The sequence below is a fragment of the Dendrobates tinctorius genome, unplaced genomic scaffold, assembly GCF_039654945.1.
Source record: "Dendrobates tinctorius isolate UK_male_01 unplaced genomic scaffold, ASM3965494v1 ptg000086l, whole genome shotgun sequence".
NCBI classification, from domain to species: Eukaryota; Metazoa; Chordata; class Amphibia; order Anura; family Dendrobatidae; genus Dendrobates; species Dendrobates tinctorius.
The window spans coordinates 51,312,481-51,329,209 of NW_027361754.1; the positions used below are offsets into that span (position 1 = coordinate 51,312,481).

Below are 16,729 nucleotides of genomic sequence, written 5' to 3' on the forward strand. Positions count from 1 at the left end.
CTTCCAGTTGGTGATTGACGTACCAGAGGACATGCAAGAGGCTTGTGCGGAGGAAGGTGTGCATGAGGCTTTCAAAGAAGCGGTCAAAGCGTGTAAGGTGCGCTGGGCACCTGAGACTCGGCAGTTGGTGATAGTATCAGCCAGAGAAGATACATCAAACCGAGTAGCTGTCCTGAAAGAGATGCATCTACAATGTCTCCACACCAAACAGCGGGTCAGGCGGAGTAATGAGAAGGCTGCTCGACGCCTAGAGTTAGCAAGGGAGGCTATGGATCAGCTGGGTTTACGGAAAGATGTGGTGCCGGTACCCAAAGCTCTGATTGGGAGAATCATTGGAAGATCCGGGAAGGTAATGCAAGACCTTGTGAATATCTCCGGTGTGGTGAGAGTGAGGATCCCTCCTGATGATGAAGACCAAGTATCCAGTGAAGTGGGTAGGATTCCCATCCTGGTGGTTGGCTCCATGGAGAGCCTGAGAGATTTTCAGATGCTCTTGGAGTATCGAGTGAGGCACCTGCAAGAGATCGAGCAGTTGAGGAAAGACCGCCGGCGAATTAATAAAGAAGAAAGGAATACCAGGTGGCGGCCGCCTGCAACCCAACCAGATGTAAGAACTCGAAGAGTTCCGCCAAGAAGTAACAGGGCAGATGGCCGAAGAATGTCAGCAAGTAGTAGCTCGACTGGCAGGATGACGTTAAGAGACCGTAGTTCCTGTGAGACCCTGAATGAATCAGACTCAGGCCAGACAGTAGGCCTGATTAGTACTGATGACCGTACCAACCGGGGGAGCTGGTCGGGGAACGGAACAAACAGAGAGAGGAAGGTGGTGACTGGACCGTGTCTGATGACGCAGACAGACTATAACTGGAGGGTCAAAGATCAAGACCGCTGGGGGCGGGGGAGGCCTAACGTAGAGAGGAGGCCGTATGACACTTGGAAAAGGTTCTCTCGACCTGTGTGGGGCAAGGTGTGATGAGTGCCCAGTCTCGAGAGCCTGATGTAATGTTGTGTGTTCAACCCCACAAGTTTGAACAGAGGGGCGAGATATGTGGTGTAGTAACCACTATGTCCGCTAGGGGGCGCTGTGTGGAGGTTCCAAGAGAAAGGATGTCTGGCAGAATCCGGAAGGATGGTTATGTATCTCAAAGTGGGTGGCTTTGAGATGGAGACTTAGTTATGCGTATTGAGCAGCAACGATATTGCTGACGTGTTATTTCTAGGTATAAGGAAGAAGTCTTCAGGTAACTCGGGAGTTGGGCGGGCCAGTTACCTACAAACCCACCCAGGGGTGTGTCTGAAAACGCCTGTATTAAAAAAGCTATGTGAGTGTGTGAAGGACCTGTGATGAGGTCATAGTCACGTGACCCGGTGGGTGTGGCTATATTAGACCATATAATGTGGCCAGGGTAGGTCACGTGAATGCTGGGACCTGGTTGGTCCAGTGTGGAAGGTCCTGCAGAGATGGAGCTTCCTCCCAGACAGCACGTGTGAAGTGGCTGGGAGCAATGGTGATGTGTGCCTGAGAGTTCCCTGGAGGAAACGAACATGTGCGGAATGCTGCAGCCGCATGAGGAGCCTTGATGTGGGTGAGATAGTTGTGAGGATAAGAGAGCCTGTTTTCTGGACATTGAGCAACCTGTGTATGCTGGACATTGCTGACAGAGGGGAACTCTGTAATGAACGCTGTGCTGGTAATGCTGATATGAACTGTATGCTGGTTTATGCTGAACAATAAACCACATGGACTGTGATGATATATGAAAATCCGTGCCGGAACTGGTTTTTGTTCGCTGCAAGCGAGAATCCCCTAAGTAAATGACAGCGCTACCTCACAGTAGGAATAAGTGTTTTATTGTCATTATAATGTATCATAGAATCCTAGAATGTTAGAGATGGAAGGGACCTCCATGGTCATCATATCCAACCCCCTGCTCAGTGGAGGATTAACTAAACCATCCCAGACAGATATCTGTCCAGCCTCTGTTTGAAGACTTCCATTGAAGGAGAACTCACCACTTCTCGTGGCAGCCTGTTCCACTCATTGATCACCGTCATAAAGTTGTTTTCTAATATCTAATCTGTGTCTCCTCCCATTCAGTTTTATCCCATTGCTTCTAGTCCTTCCATGAGCGAGTGAGAATAAAGATGATCCTTCTACAATGTGACAGCCCTTGAGATATTTGTAGACAGCTATTAAGTCTCTTCTCAGTCTTCTTTTTTGCAAGCTAAACATTCTCAAATTGTCTAAACGTTCCTCATCGGACATTGTTTGCAGACCGGTCACCATTCTGGTCGCTCTCTCTGAACTTGTAGATAAGGAAGGGTTTGTGTAGGGGGCAACATCTTAAAAATGTATTGCTTCAATAAGAGGTTTGTCTCATGAACCATATTGATGGCATGGCATCCCACTGGTGGGGGAATGACTGACTTGACTTTTGCTAAAACAGTGGGGCAGTGGCTCTAGGAATACACCGAGCCACTTGGATTGCTGTCAGCTGCACTCTGCTTTTTTTCTAGACAATCACATGGATGGTCAATGATTATCATGGCTAACCTTGCTACCACCCAGAAATGGCCAAGTGGAGACATCAAGATGAAAAGCAGCATATGAATGTGGTAATATTGGTTGGATGTCCTCGCGATTTACCACCAACATCTTTCATCAGACAACCTCTTTAATGGAGATTTATGCCATTTTTTTACACTCTCGGCAAATCTGCCCTACTAAACGTGACACAGGATGATTTTAAAGACCCCAAAATAATTAAACATCAGGTTATAAAGTGAAGTATTGCTCTTTATAGAGAGGAGATGGAGAAACTCTCCCTGGATTTGGGAGACATCTGACAACAAAACATCATTAATGTAATTCTTCTCTTCCATCCTGATAAAGAATTCGACAATTGTTATGTCTGACAAAGAATATTAATTCCCACGTAGTTTCTGGCAAAATGATAAATTGCAGGGAATCTGTTGATTATGTTCTCCTGTTTTGGAACGGATGTGGTCAGATATGGTTTCTAAAGTATACCCTCTGGGAATCCCTGAAAATAAATTGTCTTATGTTGTGTCTTTGGGATAATTTCTTGGGACCTTTAATGAACACTCTTGGGTCTTCTTGATGAGGTAGTGACCAAGACAAATTGTTACATCACCCTCATTTACTTACATATTTTTCGGAACCTTCGGACATTTTCCATCGGGCGCATTATGAATATAGAGGGTTCCTCTGTTATATCTGTATCATTACTGTACCCGTCAAATTTTTTTTTTTTTTCTTTTTATCGAACAGATGAAAATGGGCGAGTCTTGAGAATCAGTGCTGGAATTAAACACACACCATCTGCTACATCTCAAGCTACCAGCCTCTTGGAATTAATTGAAGATTTTGAAGAAAAGCCGATCCAGACACCATTGTATGTGCATTTACTGTTCTGATCACAATTGATTTAATGTGCATGAATGATGATCAATGGTGCTGTTTGTTAAAGATGTGAAAAAAGGATATTTTGTGCCATGTCTAGGAATGGGGTGAAGCATGAGACGCGGATTATCTCATGCATCCCCTGTGATCCTGCTCTTATCATCATTTAGTGTATCACCCTTGCCAGAAGTTTTCTTAGGCTACGTCATCAATATCAGTTGCAGTAGACTATTCCCATCCATTCAGGGGCGGACATATCATTGGTGCAACCTGTGTTGTCACACTGGGGCCCAGGAGGTAAGGGGACTGATTTCAATCTCCAAAGCAGGTGGAATTGTGCATTATGATGAGCTACTGGACTGCAAAGGACCCATATAACGTTCTTACACAGGGTCCCTTGTCTGTCTATGTCTGCCAGTGCATCCACCACTCCTTCAGCTTTTTGGACAACTCTCTACCATATTGCTAATAAGTCACAAGATATAGACCTTTATTGAAGAAGATATATAAAGGATAAAAAAGTGCAACGTTTCAGCCCAAACGCCCTTTATCATGCCATAAAGGATCTTTCAGTTTACGTCTTGATAGCATCTGTTTTTTTATCTTATATATGTCTTGATTAATAAAGTAGCTTATTGAGGAATATATCCACTGCCTTGGATACTTCTTGCATTTCATCAATATCAGGATAGTGAGAGTCCAATATCCGGCATTCCCACCGATCAGCTTCTATCTGCTTCCACAGAGGCCTTATGTAAGCAATACATGGGCCGGACAGCAGCAGTCTTGTACATGGTTTAGTGTCTGCTGCCAACTTTTGTAATTTATCCTCTGCTCAAGTTTATGCTCCTTATATTTACTCTAATTAAAGGTCTTCCCTGGTTTAGATCATTGCCCATTGGGGCATATGGATACTATGGAACGGGCTAATATTAATAGTGAGAACGGAGGACATCATGCATTACATTTTCTCCACTGCTTCATAGCTGAACACGGGAGTCCTGGCATCCCTACTACATCCCCTGCTACCTACTTTGCTACTTTTCCTGCAGTTGTTTATTTCATTGAAATTCTGCAGTTTTGTAAAAAGGAATTATGACACATTAGTGTCTGATATTGCCTGGCAAGTTTGGTAGCTTTATACCTGCAAATGTTGTAATACATGGTTACCAATTAAGCGAATTGTTCATTGTGTTGTAAGAGGTTGGCACGGAGTGAGAGCCTATCTTTGGTGGCATCAGTGACCTTGACCTCCCTCTATAAGTTCAATCTGCGCCAATAGGGCACTTGGAAATTTCTTGTCTTATTAGGAAAGACTTTTAACTCATTAAAGGTAACTTGTCAAGTCGGATAATTGTGTTCACTTCCAGGATAATTCGGCAGGTTAATAGCATAAGAAAGGTGCCCAGCTACCTCACGGAAAGTGCAGCTTTCGTTAGAAAATGGACTTTATTCCTCCTGGGAGCCGCCGGATTTCAGTCATTGGGGCGTGTACAGAAGGGCTTCAGTCACCACTCATTACACAGTGAGCGGCAGCTGTAAACACATCCCGGTACTTTGCTTGACAGCCGGCTCAGCAATCATGCACTACAGAGCTAGCTGTCAGTCAAAGTGCTGGGCGTGCTTACAGTGTTTTGAGCCATGACTGTACTGTTTCTGTGCCGGAGAATCTCCATAACGGAAAGTTGGTGGCTCCTAGTAGGAATAAACGTAATTTTTTTCTGGAAGCTGCACTTACAGTACACCTTTCTTATGCTACATACCTGCAGGTGAAACCCATATCTGGACGTTAATAGCGTTATTCGACATGATAAGGAGTTTTCCCGTGTGAAAAAATATTGTACTTTTAAAGGGTTAACATTCTGGTACATGGAAAGGACTTATCTTTTTGACACAGACCTTTTTAATTAAGTAAGGGATTGTCTAGAGCCTAGACCACTCTCTTATCCCCAATCCTCACAGGTCTCTACTTTTTGGTTCCACCTCAACACACCCGATATGATAGGACGTGAGCCACCTCCACCAGTGGTAGGCTAAGTAGGGACTTCCCTGCCTGTGTCCAGACAGGACCAGAAAGTAAAGACCTGCGGGAGCCGGGTGAGAACACAAACTGTTATGGATCAGAGAGGTTGAGTTTCGCATCTTTGATTTTTTAACTACTGAGACCTTTTAAAAATATATTTTTCTCACTAGGTAATCCTTTAATGTTTTTATAAGATGTTTATTGCAATGTACACTGTGCTTACCAGCCATAGAGAAGAAGAGTTGTATAGTACTAATATTTATATATCACATCAAACGTAGGACATGGAGATCCAGAAGGTCACAAAGTCAGATTGGTTACCTGCATAGACTCTTCTAAGGGCCTACACCGATCTCCGTGCCCTCGTAACTGCAGGCACGCTCATAAAACAAGTGCTCTCTATAGAAACCTAAGTGCAGTTTATCAATCGTGAGTCCTGGAAATGAAACAAGTGCTTATAAGCCTAAAATGTTGAAGCATTTTTCATCGAAGCGTTCAGGCTTTTAACAGGAGGTTTGTTTGCACTGACATTCACTGTTATTTGTCATTTCTAAGAGGATGAAAATAACTATGATGTGTAGAATGTGGGAAGGAGCTTTGATGTAAAATGCTACCTGAGTGGAGATTTTGTCAACGTGTAGGCGATACATGTGAATTCATTTCTCCTACGGTTAATGTAAGCGTTGTTTATCCGCAGTGGTTATGAATGTATAAATTATCCGCTGTCATATATAATGGAAGAAAAGCAACCGCAGGACAGCAGCGATCCATCATTATGGAGCCAAACTGAAGGGGAGTCATCTAGCGCCCAGAAGGCCCTGTCGTCAGACTATCAGACTGGAGGGGGTGCATCCAAAAGGCAAGATGGTGAGTCATCCAAAAACATGTCAATTATATACTTATTGTCATGTGGACCCGTCCTGTGTGACGCGACCAGCAGGCCGATAACTAAAACAACAGGACGCGGCACGTGATACTGTCCTGTGTGACATGGCTCGCAGGCCGGTAACTAAAACAACAAGACAAGGGGTAGGGAAACAGTTACAACGGTGGGCCCTGCGATAGGGAAAGGGGACGTGGAGACCTCCTGCACTCCCCTGAGTCAGTGTCCCTAACGCTCCTAACGTTCCCTATGTCGGTTCTGCAGCGGGCGCCGATCAGGAACCTGTCGCCCTAGCACACCCTACACCTATCCCTGGCTAGGGAGCTGGGTGGGGCAGGCACTGGCCCCACCGCTGTACTAATACACACTAAGGAAAAACACAAACCGGGAAACACAACTTAGCTTTACTCTATTGCACTTGCTCCTGGCAACAGAGTCCACCACCAGAATGCAGCTCTCCTCCTGAATCGCTGCCACCAAGCTCTGTCAGAGCTACAAGGAAATCCCCTATGACTCCTTCCACACCATAGCTAAGACAGTGCTGCAAGGAACGCTCTCCAGCTCCTTCCTCCACCAAGAATGGTTGAAATGAACACTTTCACCAACACTGATTGCAACACCTGTGACTCTTTTATAGCAGAGCCAGCAATCACACCTGCATTATAATCATGTGCACTTAACTAAAGAAACTAGAGTGCAATGACGCTCACCACCACTGGGGGCAAATTTGAACAAACGACACCACAGTGCAATAATCCTAATGGCCACCGGGGGAAAAAAACAACCATAAGCACAGCTTAGGAAAGAAAAAAGGTTACCTGTGCTTTTTATCAGTCCTGATCCAGCATGGATCATGACACTTACTTGTTGTATGGGGAATCTCACAACAATGGTCAAAATGAACTTCCCAAATATGCGTTTTGCCTAGAGGACAGAAAGGCATAATTTGTTTTTTACATTTACCCTTGTACCTCTTCTCAACATACTTGTTTATATTCTCACCACGAAGTAGCAACCAGAGCTGGGCCTTTTACCCATGTGGACCGTCCCCCCAAGGACCCAATAGTTTGCATGGTCTACACTTTAGAAATAATTTGGATATATTGAAAAATTGTTTAACTGTCGTTAAACTACTCAGACCGGTGGCTGATATTTAACACCCAGCACTCTATTTGTAAAGCGTGGTGTTGCATATCTTCAGGATCTTAGCTTACATCATGAATAATGGGTGTTATCACAGACAGCTGACAGTCTACTTTCATGGTTGAGATCAGACCAAGTTTTGATCCCAACTTAAACCCTTAGGGGTACTTCAAACATAGCGAGATCGTTAGCGTGATCGCTGAAACGTCACAGGTTTTGTGACGCAACAGCGACCTCGCCAGCGATCTCGCTATGTGTGACACATAGCGGCGACCGCCCCGGATATCACTGATTGTGCTCGAATGTCCTAGGCCATTTTTTGATCGTTGGTGTCCCGCTGGCCAGCATGCATCGCTGTGTTTGACGCCATAACAACGACGAGCGACCTCGTTGGCGACTCAGAACTCAGGGACACAGGTGTGATTTTGCTTTGTCTTTTCAACTCCCCCTCAGCTCCGATTGATGGTTTCAAATTAGGACCTTTTGTAGCGTTTCCTTTTATAGGTCAGCTATCAATTATATGCAATCATAACATTTAACATGTACAGTTATAATAATCGCGTGTCCCCCGTGTCAGTGACTGTGGATCCACAAATAAATAGCCCGCTAGTGACTCAGGCAGGGACGCTGAAGCAAACCGCGTAGTGATAGCGCAGTAGTGGCCACCAATCAGAGCAGAGGGGCATGGAAAAGGCAACACTGAAGCACGCCTATGGAGGTCTGTGTCGTCAGAATAGCTGCTGTGTGACAAGGTCCCAGCGACCGCCGAGGTCGTTATACGGATCGCCGTATCGTTGCTGCATCGCTGGTGAGATTTGCCTATTTGACAGCTTACTAGCGACCATGTAGCGACGTACCAACGATCCTTACCAGGTCATATCATTGTCGGGATCGCTGGAGCGTCGCTATGGGTAACGGGACCCTTAGATGCCACTATCAATAGTGACCCTGGGATCTAAGCAGTTAGACAGACCAATGGGGCGCCATTTTTCACCTTATCTTCACTCCTGCAATGTAACCTTAAAAAGTCAAAGAGCTTTTACATTAAGTAAAAAAAAAAAAAGATAGTTTGGTGATCAACTGATGACCACCTTCTCTAATCCCTGAAGGTTTATTTTTATCCATGTAGAAGCCTAATGCTTGTGCATTATAGTATTCCATGTTAATGACCAACCACATGGTTGTGTTGAGTCCTTTAGAAGGAGAGCCACTGTATGCATTGGATCTCACCTATGGCTCCAAAAAAGGATTCTTGAGCTAGGGACCTCTGGAAAATTATGGACAACGGTCTATTATATTTTGGGGACCTTTTATAGGGTTTGAGTAGACTAAATATAGGACTGAGTATTTTTGGATCTATCCCTTCAAATTTGAATGAACATTGGTGATACAAGATGGTGAAGGCAGCATATTTCACCACCTTTCTTATAGAAAATATTTTATTCCTAGGTTATCTGTCAATGACATATTTGTTGCAGATTTCAGCTTTTAGCATTATCATCAGCGCTTAGTTATTGTGGGTAGAATGAGCTAATTTACTTGCTACATACAGCAACAACCACTATTTAGATCTATGCAACATAGTTCATCATTTTTCCTATTGATACTGTCTTTCACACCTACCAAAAAGAATCCATTTGGTTCAGCTCTTACATTCCCTATGATTAGGGACAGTTCTGTGTGCGAAACGTGTCTTTTTTTGCTTGATGCAATATTTTTAATGTACCTGGAACCTTTTAAGTTGTAGTAGCAAAATGGTGAAGTTTCATATGCGAATAGCTGGATACCTTCGCTTTGTAAACTTTTTTACTTTCCATGCTGGAGTTGCCCACAGCCAGTCTAGGGGAGATGGAGGACTTTGTACTTTGTGCTTGGCTCTCACACATCTTACTGCATTGTTTCCTTCCTAGATCAGTGTTTTTTTAGACTTTACGTCAATAGATTTGCACATACCAGTCCATTGGCCACAACAGTGGTCAGTGGCTGCTATATGGCAGCGGGAGAACCGCCTTCTACGTGATTGCGTCCTTCTTTTGATTAATCAGCCTGATTCAACATCACATGTGCATTACGCTGCAACATTGTAAGTGCATCAGGATGGCTAATCAAAAGAAGAAGTGGCAGATGCCATCTGGTTAAAAGGGAGTCTTCCTCTTCCAACCAGTGGCCACAGACCAATGTCATGGTTGATGGTCTGAGAATCTGTTCTGGCCAACCCAGTGCTTCTAGATGTGTTTGGCATCGGTAATCATTGTGCATGAACGTAAAGGTATTCAGACTCGATAGAGGCAGATAAGGCTGGGGCTACATGGTGACTTTGGCGATAGCCAAAGATCACTATGTGTCGCTGCTGCATCACAACACAAATGAATGGGGTTGTACTGAGACCTCTAGGATACCGCGTCAGGCATGTTACAAAAAGTCCATCTGGGTCCGATTATTTCTGACCCCATTGGCTTCCTCTGATGAAGCAGCAACACATAGCGATCTTTGGCCAGTCGCCTTGTAACCCTTCCACAAAGAAGTACATCATGTCTACAGTAAACAGGGGCACAGCACAAAGTGTACAGATGACAGTCGCTATAAGCACCACAAGTAAACGGGGGCCCAAACCTCCGCTACATAAGAAGAACCCGCATTATTGTAAATGGCACATTGAATTTGAACTTTGAGATTGGAGTTAGAGATTTTCTTAATTTTTTTTGTGCTTTATGAAAATAGATTAAACATTGCTGCAACTTCCCTCCCCTGGTGCTAGAGCGGTACAGAGTATTAATAAAAGTAATAGTAAAATTCAGAGGCCTATTCCCATTTAGAATATGAGGCAGAATGAAATGAGGTCACTGCAGTCAGTCCCTCAGGCAGATCAGTGTGATCTCTGCCTGCCCTGCAGGCTGCTTTATTGGCCACAGACACAGTTTTCCTCTAGGAATGAACTTTCTGAGATGCTTGGTTATTGTCTCTTATATGATTGTCTATTTTGGGAGTTTTGCTTGTGCCCACATTATAGAAAACTAGTATGGTACCTGCTAGATTAGCATGCCAGATTGCTACCATAGATATGTAGGACATCAATATCAAATCAATAGCACACAATAGCTGATCGGTGTACCAGTTTTGGCATCGCTAACAATATCCTATGGATTGGTTGGTAAATGGATTGTCCAGTCTTTTGCTAAAAGTCTGCATTCACTCTATGTGACTGCAGACTGCTCACAGTGTGCACACTGCATATTGTCAGGATTCTCCGGTTTCTGCAGCCAGACCGGGCGTATGGGATATGTGTACTTCCGACTACATTCCATCTAGATGCGCTCACTCAGCTGAAAGTCTGAACTTCAACTGCATCTGAATTGTTTTGTTTAAAATTCATTGTGGTAATGTCTAGAACCAAAATTAGAAAAATGTTGTTTCTGTCCAAATATATATGGACCTAACTGTACATTGACTCTTCCCAGTGATCTAATGTGTTTATCTATTATTTAGTTAGCAGATTGCATAGAAAGGTAAATCTCAATATTATGATTCCAAATACGTTATCCCCCAGTATATTAGCGCTTGAACTTCTGGTAGAATGAATAATAGTTTGCTTCCCCAGGGTATATCTGCTGGTAACACAGAGCAGAGGTAGGGCATGAATAATATATCACCTGCAGAATGTGAAAATAAATCTATCTGTTTGTATGGAGAGAACGCAAATATTTTAATTGTGCCGAGAATAAAAATGTTGTGATTTTAAGTCATTTCTTTTACAGATGGGAGAATTGATTCTCAGGATTCATCGGTCAGGTCAGTAATCTGTGACCGCTGGGCGGAGACCTTATGAATCTGCTCACCTCCCGGTATTCCAGGCTCTTTTTTGATTAGCCGGACTGGCGCCACATTGTGTCTGTGTCATAATGCAATGATGACGTCTCGAGGCAAGGAGATCCGCAAGCCTCCTGTCCTGCAGTCACCGATCACTGACCTTAACAATGGACCAGAGCCTTGAGAATTGATCTTGTATTTCTTTCCTTAAATGCTCCTTGTACTTTCTGGCAACTTGATCTTAATTGATAATGTGATCGACAACTGCAAATCACTTTCTTTAATAATTATGTTATCTAATTCGTGGACACTCCAAAGTGGCACCCACTAGGTGTATAACTTACTACCCACTGCCTGTTGTCAAGTATTATCCATCTCGGGAAGCAGAGACACATTACACAGAGAGGCCAGGTCTCTCTCTGCTCCTGGTTTCCTTTCTGTTAAATTGTATAGAGCCATAACAAAGAGAGCGACTTTCAGTTAATGGCAAGCAAGCCATTGGACATTGGCTGGAACAATGCATGCTGGTAAGTGAGTGAACAGAAGTTCCAGCACCTATAGTCCTGATAGAATGATGTAGATGTGGAAATGACAACTGAATAAAGCAATAGGTAAGTCACAGATCATGTGAATCAAGACAGTTTCTGGACATATCAAACTGGTATGTGTGCTCAAAGCCTTTGTTCTGAGGGATGAGGATAGGAAGATGATATTTTCTGCAAGCTTGTTTGAGAGGACTGGTACATTTCAAGGGTAATGTGTCCGAAACTGAAAATAAGAAAATAATCTGATTACACCTCGTTTTTCATGCAAAAATGGGTGCAATGCCCCCCCCCCTTAAGGTTATCACCAAAACCTCCTTTTAACAAATCTAAAAATGGGGGCAGCACTCCAAGGTTAGATAGTGAGAAAACAGATTTTGCCTGAGCTGATTAAAATCGGTTTCCTCACTCTCTGACTTTGGAGTGCTGCCCCCACTATTTGGATTTAGAATCTTCCTGTGATCTTATTACAATATTCCACCAGGGTATATTCCATTTTCTTTAAGGACTGCCAATGAAATAATGTAAATTGCACTGGCTTCTTGTTGCGGGGCACTCGCTGCTAGAAATTCATGACTTTTGTTGCTTTAAACAGCTAGCTCATTTGTATGCCTCCTCCACACCAGACATTTTGTCTGAGTCACAGGGAGGTCTACCTACTCATAAACTGAGTCACAGCACTGGCTCTATTGTCAGGACCACGTAGACTTTCGGTGTTGTACGGAGCAGTTCTAGCACTTTGTGTTTGACAGTGATTCACGGTCACCCTGCATCGCACACGGAAAACCGGAGCCTGAGCCCTGGAAGATTGAAGAGAAGAGGAGAACGCTGAGAAAATGCTATTACAGATTCCACACTAAGGTTTAAAGGGACTGATCATCTAAATCCTGATTATATAAAAAGTGTTTTAAGATGCTGGTTCAGGAGGTAGCGCAATGTGCCTGGTGGACTTTACCCTCCTCTGGGCAGGCAGGTGGCCAGAAATAAACATACGCCGATCAGCTTTAAGTGAAGTCAATAACATGTATTACTTTGTGACAACGGCTCCGGTAACGGTGTGGGATTTTGGGGACAGCAAAGCCAACATTCACACTTCAAGTGTGGACCATGGTGTCCTGACCGGCCACAAGTCTTTATGAGAATGTCATGTTTTCACTTGAGAAACATCATTGCCTGTGACTTATCTCCAGGAAAACAAAGTGATCACCAATCCAACATCAGACATGCGCGATTGATATCTCCCCCCATAGTAAATTGTCCACTCATTAGACTGTTGACCCATTGATATCGGCAGGTGCTGCTGTCTTTAGCCAAATATGTATAGGGGGCTTAAGCCTTCAAATTGCCCAGATTTCGATCCAATCAGACATGAGCATGGACCCAAAAAACAAGTCCAATCCACAGCGCCTCACATCACATTTTACAAGACATAAAACACCTTCTTATGTCTTTTGGAGCCCATGCCACAATGGGTAAAAGCTGTTTTGGTGCCATTTGGAGCCTACACAATATAAGCAGTGCATGTGTTGGCCGACATCAATCTGTAAAGGCCCTCATACACATTAGACTAATGTCAGTCGAGCCCACCAATATCGATGGATTCAGCTGACAGTATAATGAGTATGGGGGCCCGCGACCGATGATTGGCAGGGAAGATAAGGATCCGGCATGTCCAGTTTTGGATTGCAGATCCTTTAGTTCTCCAAGAGATAAGTAGCTGTCAGAGGAGAAGGGCAACATAGCTGCCAGGTTGAACGATCAGCCAAATCATCATTTGGCCGGCAGCCATCTAAAGTGAATTGACTAGGGTGTTTAAGAGTAACACATTAGATAGAAGTGGTCCAAACCTACTGACTTTAGTAGGCCTGGCCAACCATCTGATATGGATAGGGGCCTACAAATTTTCCTTGACAGATGATGCTGAGGGAGAAAATGGTCAGGACATTGGAATATAAAAAATTATGCCCCCAGATGGCTCAGTGTGCCGTATGAACATGCTGCGGGTTCCCAAACAATCTTAGGCTGACCATACACGTTAGATGCTGTCAATCGAATGATACTTCTACTGACAGCCATTTCAGCCGACTCTCCCAAACATAGGAACGCTTGTTTGGCCGAGTGCTACTGTGTTCTCTATGAGAAAGCCACCAAGTGACACGTTAGCCTGTGACTTATCTCGGGGAGAACAATGCAATCAAAATCTCTCCCAACCATCATTTGGACAGTTCCCAACTACACTTTAGAGTGTCGGTCAAAAGCGTCGAAATCGGCAGATTCGTAAGGCATAAATATAATGTGTATGGCCAGCTTTAGGTATATGATACCCCATCATACAAGGTGGGCGAGACTTTCTTTGTGCCCTCCTGGGGCTTCTGACTGCTGCCTGTTATTTTCATATTTTGAGGCCTAGGACATAACTGTCCACTCGGCACTTTGGAGGGCCTTATATTGGGTCCATGTACATCTTATTGATGCCCTATAGGGAATGTCTTAATGTCCAACACCTCCAAACCAACTATAACAACTCAAGTCCTGAATTCGTTCAGGCTCTGCATTAATATCCCTCCCGCAGACTAAATGCAGATGGTAGTTTTGAGTCAGTCATTTCCATACTGAGATGAATATCACTAAATTTTCTTGCTTTGCCATCTGTGATTTCAGAAAGAAGCCGAGATTTGCATTCCAGATTATCACTTCTACAGTTGTCATCCGTGGTTTGTTTTCTTCCCATATTGTAATTGGTGTAAAGATAAACTTTAGTGTATTATTCTTCTGGGCAGGACATTTGTCAGAAATTCACTCCAACTGCAAGAGCTTTGGGGAGATTATTGGCTGTCACTCAATGTATAAAAGCAAAAATCTGTGTTTAATATCATAGTTACATAAGAATCTGAGGTGGAGGAGAGATATAAAGCTCCAAGCCCCAATACAAGACCTGTAACTGATCCCTCACCTGCCATTAATGATACTGGTATCCTGGTATGTAGCAGAAATTGTGGCCAATAGTCCCCAATTTGTTGGCAACATCCTGATTTCCGTAAAACAATCCTGGCAAATTCAAAATGGTCTCAGGTTAGAAGGGCCAGTGTCTACTCCAACTCCATCCATAAGTGGCCATTCTCATGTGGCCGATCCCTGGCATGGTTACGGCAAGACTACAACCCTACATGCCCAATGATTGTAAGTATTGGCAGAGAGGTGCATAGACACGGGTATGCTTGCTCCAATAGCTGTCCTCTTTTTTGAAGGCCCTTAGACCTTTGCATAATTAGATCACGTCTTAGTAAGTAACTTCCAGATCATTTTAGGTAGTAGCCTAACAGAAGGATCTGCCATCAAGTATTGCCAGACTGGGTCTCCAACTCTTAAGGTGTCTAGCTTCATCTTCTTGTTCTTATGAGGTGGCACCAGCCAAGCAGAGATGCACCCAACTGGGGCACTTTTTCGCTTTATATTAAATTGAAAACTTACCGGAATGGACATCAAACAGGGATCGGTTTGTGGCATGCTGCAGAAATTACTGTTTTGCTGTTTTACTGGAGGTTTTGGTGGTGCCCAGTAGACTTGTCAACTCGTTCAAGAGCTTCCCCTCTTTTTTTACTACTGGATGTTCCAGGAGCGTTGACAGATATAACTAAGTTTAGGTTCACATGTCTGACATTCACGGACCAGCCTTGGGTCATCTGACCCAAACTCCAAAGCCTCACACACATCTAAACAGCTGTTAAATTCGAGTCAGGAAACAGGCGGACATGTGAAACCGTTCTAAATGCTCTATGGGAGTTTAGAGGAAGCTTGAACACCCAGGACCTGTGATGTCGCCAGTTATATGAATGGCATATGGTAGGTGGCACTGGTATAATTCATGGATGTCTGTGGTGCGAACAGTGTGCTTAACAGCTGGAGGGACTTTGGCGTCTAGCGCTTTCTAATAACTTTATGTAATGTTGCGTCTGGCCATAAAATAGTGATTTATGTGTTTGCAGATTTTGCAATTAAAATGCACCTTGGGCATGTCCTGCGCCTGCTGTTTATATTGGTCTAATAGGAATACTTGAGACATGGCATTAATTGTGATAAAAGGGTCTGAGTGTGTCTGAACTGTTTGCCTATTAGCTTTGTTTAATGAGCCACTAATTCTCCGCAATATGGAGCCCGTGATTGTGGAGGCTCGGGTATGAACGAGGAACGTATAGAACATCTCCTGGCATGGAGATCGACCCTTATGTATTAGTGTGAAAGATCATTTGCATCTTATGTTTGTACAGACTTTTGGATCGAATAAAGCACATGTTGGGGAGCAAACAGTATCTCCGAACTTTATTCAGGCCTCAAGTACTGAAGAGGGGTCACTGTTCTTACATAGACTTGCCCTTATAGATGGTCCTCCTGCCATGTCTGTTTTAAATACTTGGTTTATTTTCACTAGAAGGTTGAAACAAAAGCGCAATAGGGTCTTATCCGGGTAAAATATTCAATTACTGAATGTGTTAAACTCACCTTCTCAAAGATAAAATAAAGCTTATATAGTGAGTCAGCCTGCTGCACGTCCAGCGGTCCACAACGGAACCGTACCACAATTCAATAAGGAATATATTCTTGGACTTTGAGTGCGCTGCTAGACGAATTCAATAACCACACAAGGTTAAAAAAATTAACCCTTTAATCCCTACGCGTTTCGAAGCATAACGCTTCTTCTTCAGGGGTATCTACCCCTGAAGAAGAAGCGTTATGCTTCGAAACGCGTGGGGATTAAAGGGTTAATTTTTTTAACCTTGTGTGGTTATTGAATTCGTCTAGCAGCGCACTCAAAGTCCAAGAATATATTCCTTATTGAATTGTTTTAAATACTTGTAATATCCATATATATTGTGCTGTTCCTTTGTTATTCCTCCTGGAAACGTTTT

The 16,729-nt window shown here is 43.6% G+C and overlaps 1 protein-coding gene across 2 annotated transcripts in view; it reads left to right on the forward strand.

Moving 5' to 3' along the window:
- The window catches only part of MORN1 (MORN repeat containing 1), a 528,161-nt gene that overhangs the window by 210,444 nt on the left and 300,988 nt on the right, over positions 1-16,729 (forward strand). For both annotated transcript variants that reach the window (XM_073585393.1, XM_073585394.1), the window contains exons 9-10: positions 3,293-3,416; positions 6,145-6,314. In XM_073585393.1, coding sequence (XP_073441494.1) covers positions 3,293-3,416; positions 6,145-6,314 — 294 coding nt within the window. The remainder of the gene's footprint in view (positions 1-3,292; positions 3,417-6,144; positions 6,315-16,729) is intronic.